This window comes from Papaver somniferum, chromosome 2, assembly GCF_003573695.1.
Source record: "Papaver somniferum cultivar HN1 chromosome 2, ASM357369v1, whole genome shotgun sequence".
NCBI classification, from domain to species: Eukaryota; Viridiplantae; Streptophyta; class Magnoliopsida; order Ranunculales; family Papaveraceae; genus Papaver; species Papaver somniferum.
Genome location: NC_039359.1, coordinates 62,530,473 through 62,551,963, shown reverse-complemented (window position 1 = coordinate 62,551,963; position 21,491 = coordinate 62,530,473). Strand labels below are relative to the sequence as shown.

General features: G+C 39.1%; 2 protein-coding genes across 2 annotated transcripts; one reads left to right on the top strand and one right to left on the bottom strand.

Moving 5' to 3' along the window:
• Positions 1 to 1,031: 1,031 nt before the first annotated feature.
• On the top strand, positions 1,032 to 3,354 carry LOC113351202. The gene is made up of 2 exons (XM_026595231.1): positions 1,032 to 1,168; positions 3,075 to 3,354. Exons 1-2 carry the CDS (start codon positions 1,032 to 1,034, stop codon positions 3,352 to 3,354), a joined length of 417 nt encoding a protein of 138 aa, XP_026451016.1.
• Positions 3,355 to 4,628: 1,274 nt separating this feature from the next.
• On the bottom strand, positions 4,629 to 5,560 carry LOC113353413. Its single transcript, XM_026597019.1, has 2 exons — positions 5,450 to 5,560; positions 4,629 to 5,353 (listed from the first exon to the last, which is right to left on the bottom strand). Exons 1-2 carry the CDS (start codon positions 5,517 to 5,519, stop codon positions 4,875 to 4,877), a joined length of 549 nt encoding a protein of 182 aa, XP_026452804.1. The 5' UTR covers positions 5,520 to 5,560; the 3' UTR covers positions 4,629 to 4,874.
• Between the last annotated feature and the right edge of the window lie 15,931 nt (positions 5,561 to 21,491).

Genomic DNA, 21,491 nt, shown 5'->3' with positions numbered 1-21,491 from the left:
ATTTTTGTTTTTAAATCTATTCAAGTCCGAGCAACGAATCCGTATTTACCGCAAATTTAATACTATCAACAGCTATCACAGGGACAGTGGAGCTCCAAGGTGTGCCATGAAGATAGACTTGAGGAAAGATTATGAATGCATTAGATGGGATACCCTGCTAATGACTCTGAAGAAGTATAAAATCCTTAAGAAGTTCATTGAATGGGTCAGTATGTGCATCAGTTATCCTAAATTCTCAATCATGGTCAATGGAACATCCCATGGATACATTGCAGGGAAAAGAGGTATCAGACAGGGTTGCCCCCTTTCTTCTTACCTTTTTGTTATTCTTATGGAGATTTTTAATTTTATTATGCTCAAACAAGTGGAGACAGGGCATTTTACTCTTCATCATAGATGCAAGGACCCTATTGTCACCCATCTTTGCTTTGCTGATGACTTGATGGTTTTCATGAATGGAGATGTTACTTCTACAACTGCTTTGGCCACTTCTCTTAATATCTTCTCTGCAAGAACATGCCTGGTGGTCAATAACAACAAGAGCAACATTTTCATGTCTTCTTTGGACAATGTTACTTCCTATGGCATCAAAACTGTGCTTGGTTTCCAGATGGGCTCCCTCCCAGTTAAGTATCTTGGCTTTCCCTCCTCTCCACCAGATTATCTCATTCAAACTTCCTCCCTCTGCTTGACCATGTCACCTCAATAATCAAATCTTGGAAGGTTAGAGTCTTATCTTATGCAGGGATAGTTCTTCTCATTAAGGTTGTTCTTAGCAACATGCTCATATTTTGGACTGCTTGTTTTGTCCTCCATAAGAAGACTATAAACTGCCTCAACACCTTATTTAGAAACTTCTTATGGGCTGGAATAGAACTTAGTTATAAGAAACCTGTTGTCAGCTAGACAATCATATGTCACCCTTACAAAGAAGGAGGCTTGGGTATAAGGTGTATTGAGACAAAAAACACTACAGCAAACTTAAGACACATCTGGGATATTGCTAGCAACAAAGACACTATATTGGTGCAATGGGTCAAAAAGAATTTAATCAAGAAAAAGGATTTCTGGGATCTAACAGTATCCTCAGACTGCTCTTGGTGCTGGAGAAGGATACTAGACCACAGGGAGCTTATCAGCAGATACATACTCTCCCTGATTGGAAATGGTGAGTCCACTGGCCTGTGGAAAGATGTGTGGATTCCTTAAGGCAATATGATGAACATTTTTCCCTCCCATATGTCTTATGTTTCAGTCCATCATGTATATGCAAAGGTGAGCAGCTGTCTAGAAAATGGGCAGTGGAATGATAGACGCATTTATGTGTCTATTTTGTTCTCAATGTTCTGTATTGTTAGACTCGATTAAATACTTATTGTGTTATTTTATGTTTTTGTAGATGTTTTTGGAAAAATAAGCTCTTGCGGCGAAATTGGCTCGAAAAGTGGTGTTTTACACCCTAGGATAGATTATTAAAGACACCCAGAAATGCACCGGAGGAACCCAGAAAAATTACTAAAGTCACCCCAAGGGACATGTGTTATTCGGACTCCAGCAACGAATAAGGGGGCGACCACTGGATAAGGGGTGACCTTCTTCACAAATTCAAAAAAATATTTTGGCGGGAAAATATTTGCTCTTCACTGGAAGATTTTCTCGATTGCTTTTGGACGTGACTTTGTGCGATTCAATCGCTGAAACTTTGTGGAAACATGTAATATATCATAACAAAGCTGGTATGGGTGATTGTTTCGACTGAATTTGGCTGGATAATCACGTGGAAGAAATCAGGGCAACACGGGTTTGAAAATGATATTCACGGATTTTCAGCAAGTTTGATGTGTGATGCTCGTGTTTGGACGACACTTAGTCATTGAAGATGCGTGTAGAAGATAAATAAGGGAGTATCAGAAGCTGTTTACGCGTGGAGAATCATTTCAGGGAAGAAAATATTCGGAAAATATTTTTTTTTAACACCGAGTAATGGAGGATCATGGAGAGTTAATGAGCGTGATTTCTTGTCGTTGTTAGGTATAAATAGGTTCCCTGGGTGTCTAAGAAGGGTGTCGAGAGTTTGGGGTTGAGAGGAGAGCTCAGGAAGCAGAAATCACGAGTTGCAGAAACTCGGTTCCTGCTGCTGCTGCTGAAGAACGCGAAGAACATGAAGAACGGACGTCCAGGAACCGTCGTTCTTCAACAGTGACAACGACAGGTCAACGTGGGTCATAGGTGTGGGTCCTAGAACCACAGCGACAATAGCACTTCTCTTTTATCGTTCTTTTGTGACGCTTCTTGTGGGTCGCACATTAGCTGTTTACACCATTTTCTCTTCTTCTCTTCATTGTAAACACCATTTGAGCAATAAATAAATATTTTGAGCGTGTTTTTATCATGATGAGCTAAACCCAACACTGGGACGACGGAGGAGGGTGAATTTCATACACGGGTAAATTTATTTTATTCTTTTTTATGATTTTTGCATTAATTTAAAATTGAAATATGATTTGAATTAATTGGTTGTTATTTAATTTGATGATGTATGCTTAGCTTAGGTGTTTTGATACATCATGCGTAGGACTTACAATCGATGTTTTGAGAATCTATCTTGGCAAAATCAGAGTCCATGTTAATTTTATTGAGTTTTAAATTGTCAAAGAATATATGAATGAACCCTGTGTAGTGAATTCAGCCAAATCCTTAGTCCCAGTACCTCTCGCCCATTGTTAATATTTTTGTATATATATTTTTATTAAATTTAAAAATTCCATTTCCTTCACAAGTCTGAAACGAATGTTTTTACCACTATCACTACAACAATTTTGAAAATTCCATCATGGAATCTGTCCCCAAACCTCACTCATGCTCTTGGGGATGTTGCTGATATTATCACTAGAGTTAAAACTGATCCTCCCCTAGAAGACTGAGTTGTTTGGACTGCAGGCCAATCTGGTGATTACACTCTCAAGGAAACTTATAATGCTCTTACACATAAGAATACTATCCTAGAGTGGAATGTTTTACTGTGGTTTCCACATTGTATGACACTGCTTCGTTGTATGGATGGCCCTCCACAGGAAGCTGAAGACAAGATACAAACTTCTCTCTTGGGGTTTGGATGTTGACCCTACATGTGTTTTGCGCAATGAACTATTGGAGGATGATTATCATCTATTCTTCAAGTGCAGATTCTCCGTCACTATATTGAACAAATTGCTAAGGAGGCTGGGATTAAGAAGATGCAGACACTCTAATTGGGAAGAAGCAATTACCTGGTGCATTAGGCAGTTCAAAGGCAAGAAGGATATTGGTACTATAAGAAAGCTCTCCTTCAATGCTTTCATCTATCAAATTTGATGTGAGAGGAATAAGAGAATTTTCACTCAGAAATGCAACACCCATGAAGTTGTCTACCATGGGATCATTGAAGAGGTTAAGTTAAAAATGGCAGCTCATACAATTTTAGTGCCTTTAACCCCTGAGAGCAGAACTCTTTCAAACTATTGGAATTGTGACACAAGATTCATAACTGCTGCTCCAGTGGAATGCACCTGGGAGAAACCAGATATTGGAGAGGTGGCCATAAACATTGATGGCTCCTTCTCTGAGTTGGTTGCAGGATTTGGTGCTATTATAAGAGATGAAAATGGAACCCATTGGGAAGCTGTTGCTGGTAGTTCAGAGCCTCTCTAAGTTGGTTGCAGGCCAGAGTTCCACACCACATTTATATCTCTAAAGAGATTAGCATAATGATATTCTAGTTTCCACCAATACCTCACTCCATGTTATCATGTTATAACCTGATGATGTGTTCCCTTTCCTCATTTTATACTCAAAAATCCATCAAATGTTTGCTATTTTATTTTCACTCATTCATGGTCCATTTATTTGACATACAAACTTCATCTTAAAGCTGTAGATGTACTCAAGTTTTCATGATTTATAAAGGAGGATACCAGTTTTACTAAGTACTGATACCGTTTTATATAGGACAAAAATATCCCGTCGATCCTGACCGTTGGATCGATGAAATGGTATCAACACTTAGTAGGAATGGTATCCCCTTTATAAATCGTGCAAATTTTAGCCGACAAAATTTTGGTGCTCGAAATTCGAATAACAACATCTGACCATGACAACGAATTGTATCAAATCAGTTGGAAGACAAAATTAGAATGTAGACTTCTCTGTGACCTCCAAATGGTGCTCTTGCTACTCAACTGCTTTCTTTCTCTCTAGTTGTTGCACTTACAGTTTACCAAGCTGAATTTATCAGGCATGATACTGCATTTAGCAGCTAAGCCTGGAGTAGGCTTTTAAACGTTTATTACTATGCAAGACACTTTCAATCAGTGGAAGCGGAATGTTGACGTGTGCTGTGGCATCAAAGTTATAATTTTATCATATGTCTTGATCATATTTTCTTTTGTATTCTAATCTAGAAGAGAAAACTATTAAAAAAATAAAAAAAATAACTAGCTACATTACTAAAGGAAATTTTCGTAAATAACATTTCTTGTGGTGAAAAGAATTTGTGTGGGTAGTGCGGCTAGTGCCACCAACTGCATGAGGTGATATCTTGACATAATGAATTCAAAGTCCAAATATCACAGCGAAGATGATTAACGGAACTTCTGAAATTTATTCAACACAATCAATTTCCAAAACTGATGACAAATGATAGATTTTCAGTCAATAGAACTGAATCAAGCAAGTAAACATGAAAGAGAAAAAAAAAACAAATTCAATAGCGATAAAAAAAACAAAAAAAAACAAAAACGAATCCAATTTACTTCGACCATCACTTGGCAGCAGGATAAAAGAGAACAACTGCAACTTTATCACATATTTCTCCGTAACCAATTGATCGCATAACGTTAATAATATTTGGGAGGGTCTTGTTTTGTTGCCTCATCATTTCCCTTTGGATAAGGGCTATTTTCGGATGTCTGTGGTTTCTCCTTTTGTGAGTTAGATCCTGGTTCCCCACCAAGACTACCTTTGACAGTCACTCCTGCAACCGTCATCGAGCCTGTCCCTGTTGCCCCTATCTTTCCTTTCTTTAAATCTCCCTGTGGCCTCAAAGTCCCGTTTCCTGTTACTACATTGGCCACATTCCCAGACCCAGTTGCCTTTCCTTTCCCCTTCAAATCCTGCACGTTACCCTTTCCTCTGATTTTATTTTCCTGCTGTACAACACCCTGGATGTCACTAGACCCGGCTGTCTTCCCCTTTCCTCCAACATTTCCCGGGTTTACTTCCAGATTCCCAGTTCTATCCTCTGCGGGGTTTTTTGACGACCCCTTTATTCCAGTTGGAAGCAGCTCTCGTTCCAACGGGCGGCCAAATGCCATCTCTGCACATGGAGTGTACGTACATAAATTAACAATGCTTTCATATATAAAAGAAACAAATTAACTGAAAGTTAAAGGAATTCGTGGCTGCTACTTACCGGTAACGAATATCACCACCAAAACAAAGAGGAAACCAGCGTACAAAGTAGTGATTGAAGTTCTAGCCATTGTTCTTGCAAGATGATCAACTTCAATCCGAGATGTCTTAATTGGTTCGAGGGTACTTTGAAAACACTAACGCATTTTCTATTTATAGCAAAACATCTCTAGCTGTCTCCGTTGAAGTTCTGATAAAATAATATGCACCCAAATAATCATTATTATCTGTTTATATTATCAAATTCACCAAACTTATACAGGTACTAATTTAAATATGGATTAGTGGTAAGGATGTCCGAATAAGATTTTATGCACCCCTTGATCAAGATTTCATGGTTGTCACCAAAACGCGTCTTTAACATGCTACCCACTCGTTCATCTTCGATAGTTTTAATCAAAGGACTTACAAATTGTAGCTTACAGATCATCTTAATAGTTAAAATGTGAATCGTATGATCTAATAGAATATGTTGGAATCTTATATCTCGTGTAACAGTTAGAGACAGGGGTGACTGCCAGCCCACGCCTTCGGCCGGCAGAGCGCACGTCTATCATCTACCCTTTCATATCATGACTGAAGCTGCTAATTTTCTATAGCTTCCTCAACCGCCTTGTTTGACAATATCTAACAAGCTGGCACGACAGTTGGAAAAGATTTTCTACGTGCTGTATATGAGATAATTAAGTTTACACACTCCTAACTAGCCAATGTGACAAATTTTGGTAAATCTTTTCTCTTAATTTTATTCATGATACTTTCATAGATATTTATACATTAGGTTCTCCAAACTTACCTAAGACACTGATTTGAGACTTTCCTTATAAGTCTCACAATCATGACTTACATAACCAATCCTTTCCTAATATATACCACTTACCTTATCAGTCTCAAGTTTGTGACTGATATGGACAATACTTTCCATAGACTAACCCTTACGGTCTTGGAAAGTATTACCACTTTCCTTAATACCCCCCCTCAAGACGGAGCATGCAGGTCACAAATGCCCATCTTGGACAAAAGACCTTGAAACTGAACTCGGCCTAATGCTTTGGTGAAGATATCCGCCAACTGTATTCCTGTGGGGGTATACGAGGGAGAAATAATTTTCTGTACTATCGCATCCCTGATGATATGACAATCCACTTCGATATGTTTAGTTCTTTCGTGAAATACGGGATTCTGAGCAATATACAATGCCGACTGACTATCACAAAGAAGACTCATTCCCTGTGTATGACGAATTCCCAAATCACCTAGTAATTGCTTCAACCACTTCAATTCACAAGTAGCTGCAGCCATAGATCTATATTCTGCTTCAGCTGAACTCCGAGAAACTGTGTACTGCTTTTTAGTCTTCCAAGACACTGGTGAATCTCCAAGAAGCACAAACCATCCTGTCAACGATCGTCTAGTCAAAGGACAGCTTGCCCAATCTGAATCACACCATCCTTTCAAACTTAAACTACTATCAGAGCGCAACAAAATTCCTTGCCCAGGATTCTTTTTCAAATATCTTACTACCCGAAGTGCAGCTTCCCAATGTTCTTGTCTTGGATGCTGCATAAACTGTGACAAAATATGCACAGAGTAAGCTAGATCCGGTCTAGTCACAGCCAGATAAATCAATCTTCCGATCAATCGTCGATACCTTTCTGCATCACTCAACAACGGCCCTGTTGCTAAAGCCAAACGATGATTAGTTTCCATTGGAAACTCTGTCGGTTTTGCTCCTAACAACCCCGTCTCCATAATAATGTCTAATGCATATTTCCGCTGACAAACATAAATGCCTTGTTTACTGCGAGCAATCTCCAAGCCCAGAAAATATTTTAATTTTCCCAAATCTTTCATCTTGAAACACTGTCCCAAGTATGTTTTAAATTTATTTAACTCCACTATATTATCTCCTGCAACAATCAAATCATCCACATACACCAAGACATTAAGTTGCATCTTTCCGTTTATCATAGTGAAGAGAGAATAGTCTGAATAAGATTGCCGAAAACCATAATTCTTCAAAGCTGTTGATAGTTTCGCAAACCAACAACGTGGAGCTTGTTTCAAACCATACAATGATTTCTTCATTCTACATACCATATTAGGATTGCCTTTCGCAAATCCAGGTGGTATTTTCATCAATACACCTCTTCCTCCAAATCTCCATGTAGAAACGCATTGTGTACATCCATCTGATGTACTTCCCAATTTTTAACAAGCTGCAAAGCTAGAAAAGTGCGCACTGTTGTCATTTTTGCTACCGTGCGAAGGTCTCTTTGTAGTCTAAGCCTTCCACTTGATGATTTCCAAAGATCACCAATCTTGCTTTTAAGCGAACCAAATTCCCATTTTCATCACTTCTCTGTATATATCCATTTACTTACTCTAGTGCTCTCTCCCCCCTCCGGCAGTTCTTGCAAAACCCAGGTATCTTGTTCTTCTAGTGCTCGTATTTCTTCTTCCATTGCTTCCGCCATCCTGGATGTATTATTGCTTCTTTAAAATTGCGAGGTGCTGAACTCGCAGTTATAGCTGCAAGAAATTTCTTATATGGTGTAGATTTTTCACAACTAACACATAATATGTCAAGGATACGGCGTACCTGAGGAGGATGATTGTGATGTATGAAGATGAGATGGACCATTTTCTCTAGTGGTGTGCGTCACAAAACCCTTAAGTCTACTCGATGGAATTTTTCATACGCTTTCCTTTGCCCATATCACCTTCTACAGCAACACTATTACCCACCGGACTGACTGCTTCAGCAGGTCTCTCATTGGACTACTGTACGTTCTTCTCCGTCACAATCATATCTTGAACTCTTTCACAACCATCTCCGTTTGTCGCAGTTTCATCAGGCATACCCACACAGCGTCTCCTGCTGTTGCTGTTATGCCTACAGCGTCTCCTGCTGTTGCTGTGACACTCGGTACTGCCACGCTCTCACTTCCTGTTGCTGTTGCTGTCACCACCCTTCATCATCGCTCCAGTCACACGCTGGATTCAACTGAGCAGTCTCAGCTGATACTATCTCAATCTCCTCTCCTCAATATAATGACCAGGCTGATCACTCGCAGTGCGAGTTGTAACTGTCGACTGCTACACCACAGACGCTGCATTCTTATATGGGAAACTATTCTCATAAAACTGGACATCTCTTGACACTAAGAATTTTCTTTCATCCAAGTCATATACTTGCCATGCCTTTTTACCAAATGGATATCCAAGAAAAACACACCGCCTTCCTCTACTTGCAAATTTATCCCCTTTGTTTTTTTGATCATGCACATAACACAGGCATCCAAACACTTTCAATTGATTATACGGAGGTTGCTTTCCAAACAATATTTCATACGGCGTTTTATTTTCCAGAATAGGTGTAGGAGTACGATTAATCAATACGCAGCTGTCAATGCGCATTCTCCCCAAAAACCGTATTGGCAAGTTGGCTTGAAATCTCAAAGCCCTTGCCCATTCAATATATGTTGATGCTTTCTCTCCACTCTTCCATTTTGTTGCGGAGTGCCTACACACGATGTTTCAAACACTATCCCATTAGTCTTAAAATATCCACGCAATGAATTAAACTCAGTACCATTATCACTTCTAACAATTTTGATATCTTTATCAAATTGTCGTTTCATCACAGAGCTATGAAATCAAGAAACGTTCGTTCAACTGCAGTTTTATTTTGAAGCAAATGAAATCCACACACCTCTTGAAAAATCATCTACTATTGTTAAAAAATATTGTGCTCCACAAGACGATGTAGCCTATAAGGACCCCATAGATCTATATGAATCAATTCAAAATACAACTGGCTTTATTTAGACTACTAGCAAAACTACTTCTATGTTGTTTCGCTCTTGGGCAAATATCACAAACTTCATTATGCTTCTTCAATCTACTTATACCCGGCAACCTTTGCAATACTTTTTCTGATGGATGTCCATTCGTCGATGGCACAGCTCGTATGATGCTCCACTGACTGCCAATAACTTCAACTTGAGGCACACCACAGAAAATGTATAGTCCACCTTGTCGTTCACCCCATTCCAATCACCTTCCTCGTCAACCGGTCCTGTATAAGACATAAACTTAGTACATTGCACCGTACAAACTAATTCATCAATAAGTTGTGTGACAGAAATTAGGTTACAGGTTATTTGAGGCACATAAAGCACATTATCAGTCTCAAAAACCGCCCTGTAGAATAACAGTCCCATTTTCTCAGATTGTGCATATTTCCCATCGGGGATCCAACAGTACACTTCACAATATCTTTCACATTATCATGTCATCTCTTCTACACGTGACATGATTTGTAGCTCCCGTGTCAATTATCCAATTCGGTTTAGTTTGCTTACCTTGTAGTTGGGACGTATTTTTCTTGCATTCAAAACTCATCAGCACCTGTCTGAGCTGTGTTGCGGTTACTCCCATCAAATCTGAGCCGTCTGAGGAATATGTGTTATTTGACTGCTTTGTCTCTGCTATATTTAGATTATGTGGCTCGAACCTGATTTCCCGTTCCTTGTCCTCTGCCTCCTCTTCCATTCGCAAAACCACCACGTCCTCTACCACCAGTTCTTCCACCTCTACCATATCCTCTTCCACTTCTCGGTTATTCCCCACCATTCAGGGTATCCAATAAGCTGAAAACAACTTCATCCGAGTGTCCTTGTCTGCTACAAGTGCTTGCAATATTTATTTGGATCATACGTGTTGTTGAGAGGACGTTGATCAGATTGTACCTTGAACGCCATCACATTGTCATGAACTTCCGGTGTGGCGGCTACATCTCCTTTCCTAAGACGTTCCGAGTTTATCATTGTTTGATATGCTACATCTATTGAAGGCAGTGGATCTCTTGCCAACAACTGTTCACGCAAGGGACCATAGACAGCATCCAGTCCAATTAAGAATAATGTAATAAATCTTCTTCTCTCAAAGTACTAACCTGTGTTGCAATCACTTCGCACTTGCCACACTTGCACGTGGTACCTTCATTCATATGTGATCATCTCATCCCATATCTTATTCAATCTTCCAAAATAAGCAACCACACTTTTTTTGCTTTTGTTTACATTCACTTAAAGATGTCTTCAGCTGGCATGTCCGTGTTCCACTTACAACACAAACCACTCTCTCAAGTGGTTCCATAATAAGTTTGCATCATCAAAGTCTCCCAAACTGGATCTAAGTGACGGCTCCAATGTGTTACTGATCCAAGAAACAAGCATCGACTGAATTGCCACCCATTCTTCCCAACTGTTCACTTTCTTTAGGTTCTTTGATTGTTCCATCAATGAAACCAAACTTCCCTCTTAGCTATTAATGATCTTCTTATGGCTCTAGCCCATTCATCATAGTTATGTCCTTTTAGAACAACCGTGTGATGTAATTATACCTGGACCATCACTTGATCCTATATGATATACTGGATTCTTCTTTTGCGTATCATATTCTATATTCTTGTCCTTGCTTGATTCTTCATCACCACCCATTTTTTTTTATTTTTTTTTTCAATCAACTGGCTCGTGATGCCATGACAAATTTTGGTAAATCTTTTCTCTTAATTTTATTCATGATACTTTCATAGATATTTATACATTAGGTTCTCCAAACTTACCTAAGACACTGATTTGAGACTTTCCTTATAAGTCTCACAATCATGACTTACATAACCAATCCTTTCCTAATATATACCACTTACCTTATCAGTCTCAAGTTTGTGACTGATATGGACAATACTTTCCATAGACTAACCCTTACGGTCTTGGAAAGTATTACCACTTTCCTTAATACAATGAAAAATTTTCCCACCCCAAACCAGGTAGAGTTCAATTTAATACATGATTGCTACAGAGATTTTTCCAATTTCACAGAGGTGGTTTTTGCTCGGTACATGATTGATAGGTGGTTTTTTCTCGGTACTGATGTTCCTCCAGTGGAGTTTAGTACCCCCTGCAGCAGCCTTGTTTTAAATTTTGTAATTTTTACATTATAAAACAACTCATGGTGAACAGAGTTCGCGCGAGAACTGCCGCTAATTACATGAGATTAGATCTGGACATAATAAATTAATATGTCAAAGTTCTAGATCAAAAGGACAAGTTTTATATTTTCTTGCTTTTTCCTTAATCGTGTGTTACAGACCACAACAACTCATTCCATGTATCCGGCACACCAGGTAAGCACCAATGACTGCAATCCTGGTGATCCAAAGCTACATTTTTCTCTTGGACAGTGTAATTTTTTGCATACACCGAAGGGTGTCCGTCCGCTCGATAATAAGTAAGTTTACTGACATTCAAATGCAAAACAGGAGTCCTCATTTTCCGAAGAGTGTCTTCTAGTATTTTTCTAATGTGGAGGTGACATTTGTACGTATGTGGTATTGCTAGTGATCGGCTCCGCTTCTAGGTTGCTTTTTCCGCCTGTGTTCCATCTCCCTCCTCTGTGTTATTAAATATGAAAATGAGATTCAAATGGTAAAAAAATAGTTTGTAGCTGTATACTTACACATAATGAGTTTCCGAAAATTCTCTAAAAACAACTTGGGTCTTGTTAGAATCGATATTCTTGTCGATCCATTTCCAGTTTTGGGTGCAAGTAATCACCCTCTTGAAACAAGTTTATTCTATAATTGCGAACTAGTACTATTGCGAGGAACAAGCATACACCACAAGGTCCGCAACATGCACATTCATTCTAAAAGCAAACAAGAGCATAAATATGTTGCTTACCCATTGTTAGTTTCCCCCTCGACCCACCAATAAAATCTACAAATTCTATTAGAGATGCTCCTAGGCTTCAGTAGTTCACTATTATGCAAACTTTATGATTTTGCAGGGGATAGAGAGGACAATTGAGGATAAAAAAGTGGAAAAGATCTTCTATATATACGGAAGGACTGAGTATACACACACTAGCTAACAGATGAACAATTTCCCACCCTAAACCAGGTACACTTCTCCATTTAATGCATTACTGTTGCGGAGAGTTACCAAATTCTACAAGCTTGAAAGGTGGTTTTTGCTTGGCCCTGTTATCCCGTGAGAATTTAGTAACATCTGTAGCAGCCTTGTTTTTAATATTTGTAATTTGTATAAATCATTTCATGATGTACATAGTTTTTGCCACGGTTGCCAAAGAAGAATACTTTAATTCGAAATACTGAAAATAATAATTATTTATCGGCAGCTGAATGAACCTTTATCAGCTGAAAATAACAATTTCCAATTTACTTGGACCATCATCACATGACAGTAGAACAAAAGAGAAGAAGTGTAGTTTTATCAAATATTTCGTCGTAACCAATTGACCGCGTAACCCTTAAGAACCATTCATTACGTGAAAACTACTACCACACCCATTTCTCAAATTTTTTATACTAAGAAACTCACGCTCATAAAAGTTCAGGCACGCACCCATTTTCTGGGTTAAAATTTCCGTCACCCATAATTTCCGAAATTGTTTTTCTTCTTCTCGACTGTGAACTGATTCTCTGGTTCCAATCGTGAGATGTTGCACTATTTTCCTAGCCGTCGGCCATGGATTCGATGGGTATTCACCATAGATCAAGACCTCTCCCTGAAGCCGAGAAGAAGAAGGAAGAACATAGTGAATTGCTGGCGTTCTTCTTCTTCTCTACTGTGATAACAAAAGTCCAACAACCGGTTGTCAAAAGAAGTTGGAAATCGATGATGACCAAAAACTGTAAGTTCTACATTGTTTTCTCACTATAATGATTGTTTATTCAGTAGTTGCATTTGAATATCTATAATCTAGAATTTGGAATGACTAATTCGACTGTTTATTTTGAAAGATGATTAGGTCGTTGTTTTTAGTATCATCTGGACTTTTCTTGTTATCTTCTTCTTCATCTCAAGGAGGAAAATCCCCAGTTGATTTTGGTATTTATTAATTTTATATGGGATTACCATTTTGTAGTTGGATTTGAATATATATGATCTTGGGTTTGGAATGACTAATCTGGATTGTTTAGTTTTTAGGATTATTAGATTTTTGTTATTGTTATCTTCTTCCATCTGGAGGAGGAAAAATCCCCAGTTGATTTTGGTACTTTATATAGGATACCTTTCTGTAGTTTGTATGGATAAAAATTTGTTCAAATTTTGAATATGCTGATTCAAGTTGTTCTAATCTGCAGCTTCAAACCTCAGGAATATGAAATAGTCCTTCGTTTTGGATGTGATATGTGATAAATGTGGAGATTACACCTTAATTCATGATAGTGTTTTATTTTAGTTGTTGGTGATGCTAACTCTTAACTGCATTTGGTTCTCCCATGTGCTAGTGTCATTTGATATTGCCTTTGCTTATGCTTAATGTCATTTGATTGTGTGTAGGTGTGCATTCCACGACAAGAGGGTGTCTCCGGAAGTTAGTGGAGATGCTCTTGGTGACGTATGTATTACTGTTCAAATGTTGCTGAACTACTTTTAAGTTTGCATCTTAGTTTCCAAATGCATTTTTTATTTTTTCCCAATAGGAATTCAAAGGATATGTTTTTAAGATTATGGGAGGGTGTGACAAGCAAGGGTTCCCAATAAAACTTGTTTTCAATGAAGATTTTGAAATGAATTTCAGATTTTTATGAAAATCTCAGCCGTGAATTGAGTTGGAGTAAGCAATACTGGATGAGTTGTGAAGAAGGTTTAATTGCAGATGATGGTGTAAATACATGAAAGAAGATGATGGTGTAAATACATGATGTTGACCAAGAGCCCCCGAATAACTGAAAGATAATGGTTTGCATGGGAGTTAATGAAACATGAAAGAAGATGATGATGTGGTTATGACTGCATAACATGTCATTCAGTCGAGAAACTGTCTGCATAACATGTTATGCATTCGTGAAAATGGATGCATAACCTGTTATGCATCTACAAAATTTGTTGCATAACTTGTTATGCAGTCCAGAAAACCTGCATAACCTGTTATGCGTCCGAAAATATGGCTACATAATGCATTATGCATCGAGAAAATAGATGCATAACCTGATATGCATCCGTAAATATGGATGCATACTGCATTATGCATCAATTTTTTATATGTACGGCTAAAATCAACCAAAACAATGGTTCAATAACTTGTTATGCAGTCGAAAAATGGTTGCATAATTCGTTATGCGTCTGCAGAATGTGTTATGCATCGTTTTTGGTGACTGTATAATGGTTAAGTATCAAGTTTTCAAAAAAATTCCCTAAAATGAGGATCACCTCCGATTTTTTCGTTAAAAACAAAAATTTGATATTCTTTTTTGTACTCGTTGCGTAGCTCTTTTAAAAAGATTTCCAACGATATAAAATTTGTAAAATTCTAAGGCGCGGATTTTTAGATATGTTATGTCCAAGTTGCGCTGCCAATTATACCCCTGAAAAAGATAGTATGCATAACGAGTTATGCCTGAAAAGATAGTATGCATAACCAGTTATGTATTGATTCATATAATAATATCATATAATTATGGGTGTCACGGTGTACAAAATTAATTGTGGGCCTGAGAACGAAAATATTTTTTTTTTTGGGTTTCCCCTAATTTCCCCATTCATTATTCATGGGAGGAGGTTGATTTGTTTTCGCCTCATCCTTAGCCGTCTGAAAGGCTTCCTATATGTAGTATATGTAGTATGTTTTTTCTAAAAAAGCGAAAAAGCTAGGGTTTCACGTTTTTGGCTCCGGTTTTTTCTCCCTCAAACTTTTCTTGGCGTGCATAATTTTCTTTTGATTTTGCGCTCTAATGGCGCAAAATCAAGACAAAAATCCTCCGGTTTTTGTTCATAACCACGATAATCAATCAACAAGGATATGGAATCAATCAAAATCAAAAACTATCTATATCCCTAAAAATTCTGCTGGTAACCCTAAGGCTTCCGTGTTTGGAAGACAGTTTGATGAAGATGATACAAACCCTAACGCTGCAATTCCTGGAGCGTTTAGGAATCATGATACAAACCCTAACGCTGCTCCAACAGCAATTAGGAAGGTGATGGAGACGGATGTGCCTGGCGCGTCTAGGAAGGAAGATAGAAATCCTAATTCTTTTAGGAAACCGGGTGATGATGGTGTTGAAGGTTCCTATGCATCTATATTAAAGAGAAGAACCCATGTTTTGTCCAAAATTGATGCCGAGACACTTTCTCATCCTCCAATTTTTTCTTCAACAAATAATGATGTTTTGATAAAGATACCACGAGACACTCATACAAGGATTAAGGCTGTGTGGAGATTCAGCTTGGTTGGTCGTTTGGTTTTCTTTAAAACCCTAAAATTTGATGATGTTAAAAGAGAATTATTGAATCAATGGAAGCTATCTGGTTCGGTTCAATTTATTCCATGGAAGAAGGGATATTTTGTTATTAAACTAGACAATGAGGATGATCGTAAACGTGTAAGCTATGATGGTCCATGGAAGGTTCATTCTCCAAACGGGATTCAACAGCTTAAAATTCATCCATGGACACCTATGTTTGATCCTGGGAAAGATAAGATTACTAGAGCTGCAGTTTGGGTTCGTTTCACAGCTTTGCCAATGGAGTTTTGGGATGAAGAGACTATTTTTAGGCTGGCAAGAGGGCTTGGTAAGCCGGTTTCGGTTGATCCGCGTACTTTACGCCATGAATATGGTTACTTTGCTGCAGCCCTGGTTGATATAGATTTCTCTCAACCTTTGAGACGAATTTTGATTGATGGTGAAGAGAATGATGAAATTTTTGTTCAGGAATATGAAATTTTAAACAGGCCTAGCTTTTGCGATTATTGTAAATCTATTGGCCATAAAAAATCTGATTGTAGAACAAAAAAGTTTGATGATTTGAAGGATAGGGCTGAAGTTGAAACTGATCCTGAAATTAAAAAAGCAATTGAGGCGGATATGGATGATCTTAAGAATTTTTGGCAAAAAGAACGAATCCCTAAAGGTAAGAAGCATATGCCATCGGATGTTCCAATAGAAACCGAGCAATCTAAACATGGTGAGGAGGCCATAACGTTGACGAAGAAGAAATCTATCCTTGAGATAGCAACTGGAACACGTACTATCTTTTCTGAGCACAGTGAGAGTACTGGTGATACATTAGAAGATGATTCTGTATCGGATCACACAGAAGGTGATGCCTTGTCCGTGCCGCATATTACTGCAACTGCTGAAGCCTGCAGTGATATCCAGTCTGTGCAGCTAATGGAGGATGGTGGCTTATCTAAGCACCGAGGAGATGGTGCTATTGCTGGTGAAGTAGCTTTACCTGGTTTGCGTACAGAAGATGCGGAGTATGTCCGCAATGATGATGCGGAGTTGGTTTTGCGAAGTGTTGGTGCAGCACTTGAGGAGCTGGTGCATGATAATTTATCTAAGGAAGATGATGTTGATTTGGAGATTCAAGAGATGGAAGCTTACAGAAATTATGAGGCCATGAAGGAGGCAACTAGGCAACGGGAGGCTGATGCTGAAGCTGCCAAAATTCAACAAGATATTGCTAGAGCTAAGCTAGAGAACTTGAGGAAGCAGGTTTTGGACTTGCACCAATCTCCGGCTAAAATTCCAAGTGTGGCTGTTACCGAGGAAGCTAGTTTTAGTGAGGCCACTAGGACTTCAAGAAGATCTTCACCAGCTAGATCTTTAGAAAACTTAACACTTTCTAATAGATTTGAAACTGGGACCGAGGAGATTGATAAGGTGATTGTTGAAGCTGATGATGTGATTGAAGATGTTGTTGCAACTAACACTTCAAGCATAGCTGAGGAGGATGCAAGAGGTTTGGAGATTCTTGCTAATAAGGAGTTAGCTGATCATGAGAAGAAGGAGATGGCGGACAAGAAGAAAAAATCTAAAGCTCCTAAGAAGAAGACAGTTGCTGCTGCTGTGGCTACGGTGAGTCAAGTTCAAACACGAAGTGGAAAATCTTCTAGACAGGGTTCGGCAAGCCCTTCAAAGAATAGAGTTAATTAATGCGTGTCTTCTATTGGAATGCTCAAGGCTTGGCAAAGGATGGTGCAAGGGCCAAGTTGAATGAGCTTTACTACTTGCACAAACCTGACGTTATTTGTATTGCGGAGCCTCAGGTTCGTTGCACTACACGTTTTGTTCGGAAGCTTAATTTGCTTGATTTCTGTGAAGATGTTATTACTAATGAGGTGCATGGCCAGAGGGGAAATATTTGGGTCTTTTGGAGGAATACTCTAGCAAGGCCGATTGTTTTATCTTCGTCTAAGCAGGCTATCACTTTGGATTTTTCTGGGAATTTTGTCACGGCTGTGCATGCTTCTTTTGATGCGGTTGCACGGAGATCTCTTTGGCGGCAATTGGGTCTGGGACATATTTCCATTCCTTGGTTGGTGTTGGGGGATTTCAATTGTGTTCTGCGTCTTGATGAGAAGAAGGGTGGTAGGCCGATCAAAGAAATTTATAAATGAGTTTCGAAGTTGGATATCTGACAATGGTTTGGTTGAGGCCGATGCTATTGGGAAGAAGTATACTTGGTCCAATTGTCGGAGTGGTATGCATAGAATTGTTTCTAAACACGACAGGGCCGTGATTAATGGTGCGTGGCTTGATAAGTTTGCTAATTGGAGGTGCAAAACTTTGCCGAGAATCTGCTCGGACTCCACTTCTCCTCTTTTTGGTTTTGCTTTTGACAGTCCTAGGCCGAGGAGGGCTCCTTTTAGAATTCAGAAGATGTGGCTTTCTCATCCATCATTTTTGGACTTCGTCAAAGACAATTGGAGTGTTAGGCTGGATGGTGCTCCTCCTTTTGTTTTTACTTCAAAGTTGAAGCGGTTGAGGGAGGCTTTGAAGATTTGGAATAGATTGGTGTTTGGAGATGTTCACTTTCGTTTAAAGCAAGCGGAATTGAATCTTGATAAGGAGAATGATATTTTGGACCATAATGTTAGTTGTGAAGTCCAATTTTTGAGGGTTGCTGATGCTAAGAAGGCTGCTGATGATGTGCGGTATGAATTGGCCACTATGCTTAAGCAAAAATCGAGAACTAGCTGGTTGGAGGATGGTGATCAGAACACTCGTTTTTTTCACAATTCAATAAGAATGAGGAGGAGCCAAAACACAATTTCAGAGCTGAAGATTTCTACTAACTCTACTTTGTTTTTGCAGGATGAAATAAAAGATTACATTGTTGATCATTATCGTGCAAAGTTCACCGGTGGAGCTGTCCATATTGATCCGAGACTATTTGATTATGAGCATGAAAGCATTTCAGCTGCTGAGAGTGCTTGTATGGATGCTATTCCTACCTTGGATGAAGTTAAGGAGGCTGTTTTTGATCTTGGAGCGGATTCTGCTCCTGGCCCCGATGGATTTACAGGTTCTTTCTTTCGAGTCTGTTGGAACATTATTTCTAGAGATCTTTTTAATGCTATTGCAAACTGTTGGGCGATGAGGAAGATTCCTAATGGCATTAACTCTAGTTTTATTGTGCTCATTCCAAAAGCTAATAAGGCTGATGCTATTAAAGACTATAGACCAATTGGTTTAAGCAACTTCTTCTTCAAAATCATTACCAAAATTATGGCGACCAGACTTGGCACGGTGTTGAACAAATTGATTTCTGAAGAGCAAGTGGCGTTTATGAAAGGAAGAAACATTCATGAGAATATAGCCTTGGCCTCGGAACTGATCAATGAGATTAGCGTTGAACGGAAGCATGGTAACGTTGGCCTTAAATTGGATATAGCCCAGGCTTTTGACACGGTGAGTTGGGAGTTTGTGGTTGAAGTTTTTCGTCAATATGGCTTTTCTGATGCATGGTGTTCGTGGTTGCTGAGTATTCTTAACTCTGCCCGTATATCTATTATGATTAATGGTAGCCCTGAAGGTTTTTTCAGTATCACAAGAGGCCTTCGTCAAGGTGATCCTCTTTCACCTTTGATTTTTGTTCTTATTGAAGATGTTTTGAGCCGCAATCTCTCTAAGTTGTTTGCTGCTAGAAGTATGCATCACATGGTGAGTAAGAAAGGTGTGGCTCCAACCCATTTACTCTTTGCGGATGATATTCTTATTTTCTGTAAGGGTAATCTTCATAGCTTGCGGAACTTGAAGGAGATGCTTGGCATGTATCAACGTGCTTCCGGTCAGTATGTTAGTTACGCCAAAAGCAAATTTTATTATGGTGGAGATAGGCAATCTCGTGCTATTGCTATTGCAAATTTTATGGGCATGGAGAGGGCGCATTTCCCGGATAAGTATTTGGGAATCCAATTGAAACCTGGTATTGTGCGTCATATTCATGTACGTCAGGTAATGGAGAAGATTATGGACAAGCTGGCAGGTTGGAAGGGTAAGCTCTTGTCTTTTCAGGCCAGGTTAGTTTTGATCAAATCAGTTATTTCTAGCTATTTGCTTCATTCAATGGCTGTTTACAAATGGCCATGTACGGCCATCAAATCTGTTGAGAGGGCCATCCGCAACTTTTTGTGGTCTGGAGATGCTGAGAGGCGCAAACACTTCACGGTTCTTTATGATGTTTTATGCCTTTCTAGACGTGAAGGTGGGCTTGGTCTCAAGAAGTTAAATGATGTTAATAGGGCCATGCTTATGAAGTTGTGGATTTCGATTCGCGACTCTGATAAGACTTGGGCTAGATTTTTGAAGGCAAAATATTTCAAAGTTAATGGCAACTTGGTTGATTATAAGCTGGGTTCCTCGGTTTTTCCTGGCATTAGATTGGTGCATAACTTTGTTCAAAAACACACGCGCTCAATTATAGGTAACGGTGCTAATACTTCCTTATTTTTTGATAATTGGTGTGCTGATTTTTCAATTGCTCAGCGTCTTGGCATCACCACAAGAGGCCCTAATGATTTTAAGGCCAAGGTGAGTGATATTATTGTTGATGGCTCTTGGGCTATTCCTCCAAAGACTAAAGAATTGATGTTACGATGCAATATTGATGTTGATAATTTGCCTCTTATTGGTGGTGGAGATGATTATAAAATTTGGGACTTGGACAGTAAAGGTGTTTTCACTGTCAAGTCAGCCAAGGCTGCTATTCGTGGGCCAACTGAAATTTTGCCAGCTGCGGCACTTTTCTCTAGAAGTGTTATACATCCTACTTTGGGTGTGCAGTATTGGAAGCTATTTCATAAACAGTGTTGTGCTTCTGATGATAATGTTATGAGGAAAACTGGTAGGGAGATGCCTTCGATGTGTCGTTTATGTAGAGATGATTGTGAAGATGTTAGCCATATCACTTGGCATTGCAAAATTGCTAAAAGAATTTGGAAGTGGGCTGCTGAAATATTCAGATTGACGCCGAATGAGGACTTGGTGGCCTCCTACAAGGCTGCAAAGGGACGGAGTCGTATGATTAAGGATCTGTGGCTTGTTGCAAATCTTGCAATAGTTACGGAGTTGTGGAAGATGCGTAACAAAGCTTATTTCGAGAACAAGCAGGTTCGTTGGCTGGAGTTTAAAGGAAGAGTTCATCAGGTAATTCGTGATAACTCTATTAGATTGAAGGGCCATATGCATAATACTTTGGATGATTTGCGTATCGTGAATTTCTTTAGAGTGTCGCATAGATCTTGCGATCACTCTGTTCCAGTTGAAGTTACTTGGAATCCACCAAATCCTGGTGAGATTATGATCTGTTGTGATGGTGCATCTCTCGGTAATCCGGGGCAGGCTGGTTGTGGTGTTGTCTTCCGTGATTCTAGCTCAATTGTCTTGGGAGTTTTGTGTGTTGGCCTGGGCTGGCAGACTAACTTCTTTGCTGAAGTTTGTGCGGTGATATATGGTGCTGTAGTTGCTCAACGATGGAATGTGAAGAACCTTTGTGTAAGATCTGATTCGATGAGTTGTTTATATGCTCTTCAAAAAGGCGATTTGCCATGGCAGCTAATTCAGAGGTGGAGAATAGCGAAGAGTTTTTATAACAATATTAGCTATATTCATAGCTTCAGAGAGGCTAATTTTTCAGCGGATGTCTCGGCCAAACAAGCTTGTTTGTTGGCTGAGGAACATTATGAATTTTATGAGGGTAGACCAGGTTTTATTCATT

Bases quoted from the DNA above. Each gene is read 5' to 3' on its own strand.
- LOC113351202 (XM_026595231.1), top strand. From the start codon at position 1,032: ATGGGTCAAAAAGAATTTAATCAAGAAAAAGGATTTCTGGGATCTAAC. The intron at 1,169-3,074 runs GTGAGTCCACTG...GGCCCTCCACAG, and splicing joins ACTCTCCCTGATTGGAAATG to GAAGCTGAAGACAAGATACA.
- LOC113353413 (XM_026597019.1), bottom strand. From the start codon at position 5,519: ATGGCTAGAACTTCAATCACTACTTTGTACGCTGGTTTCCTCTTTGTT. The intron at 5,354-5,449 runs GTAAGTAGCAGC...CTCCATGTGCAG, and splicing joins GGTGGTGATATTCGTTACCG to AGATGGCATTTGGCCGCCCG.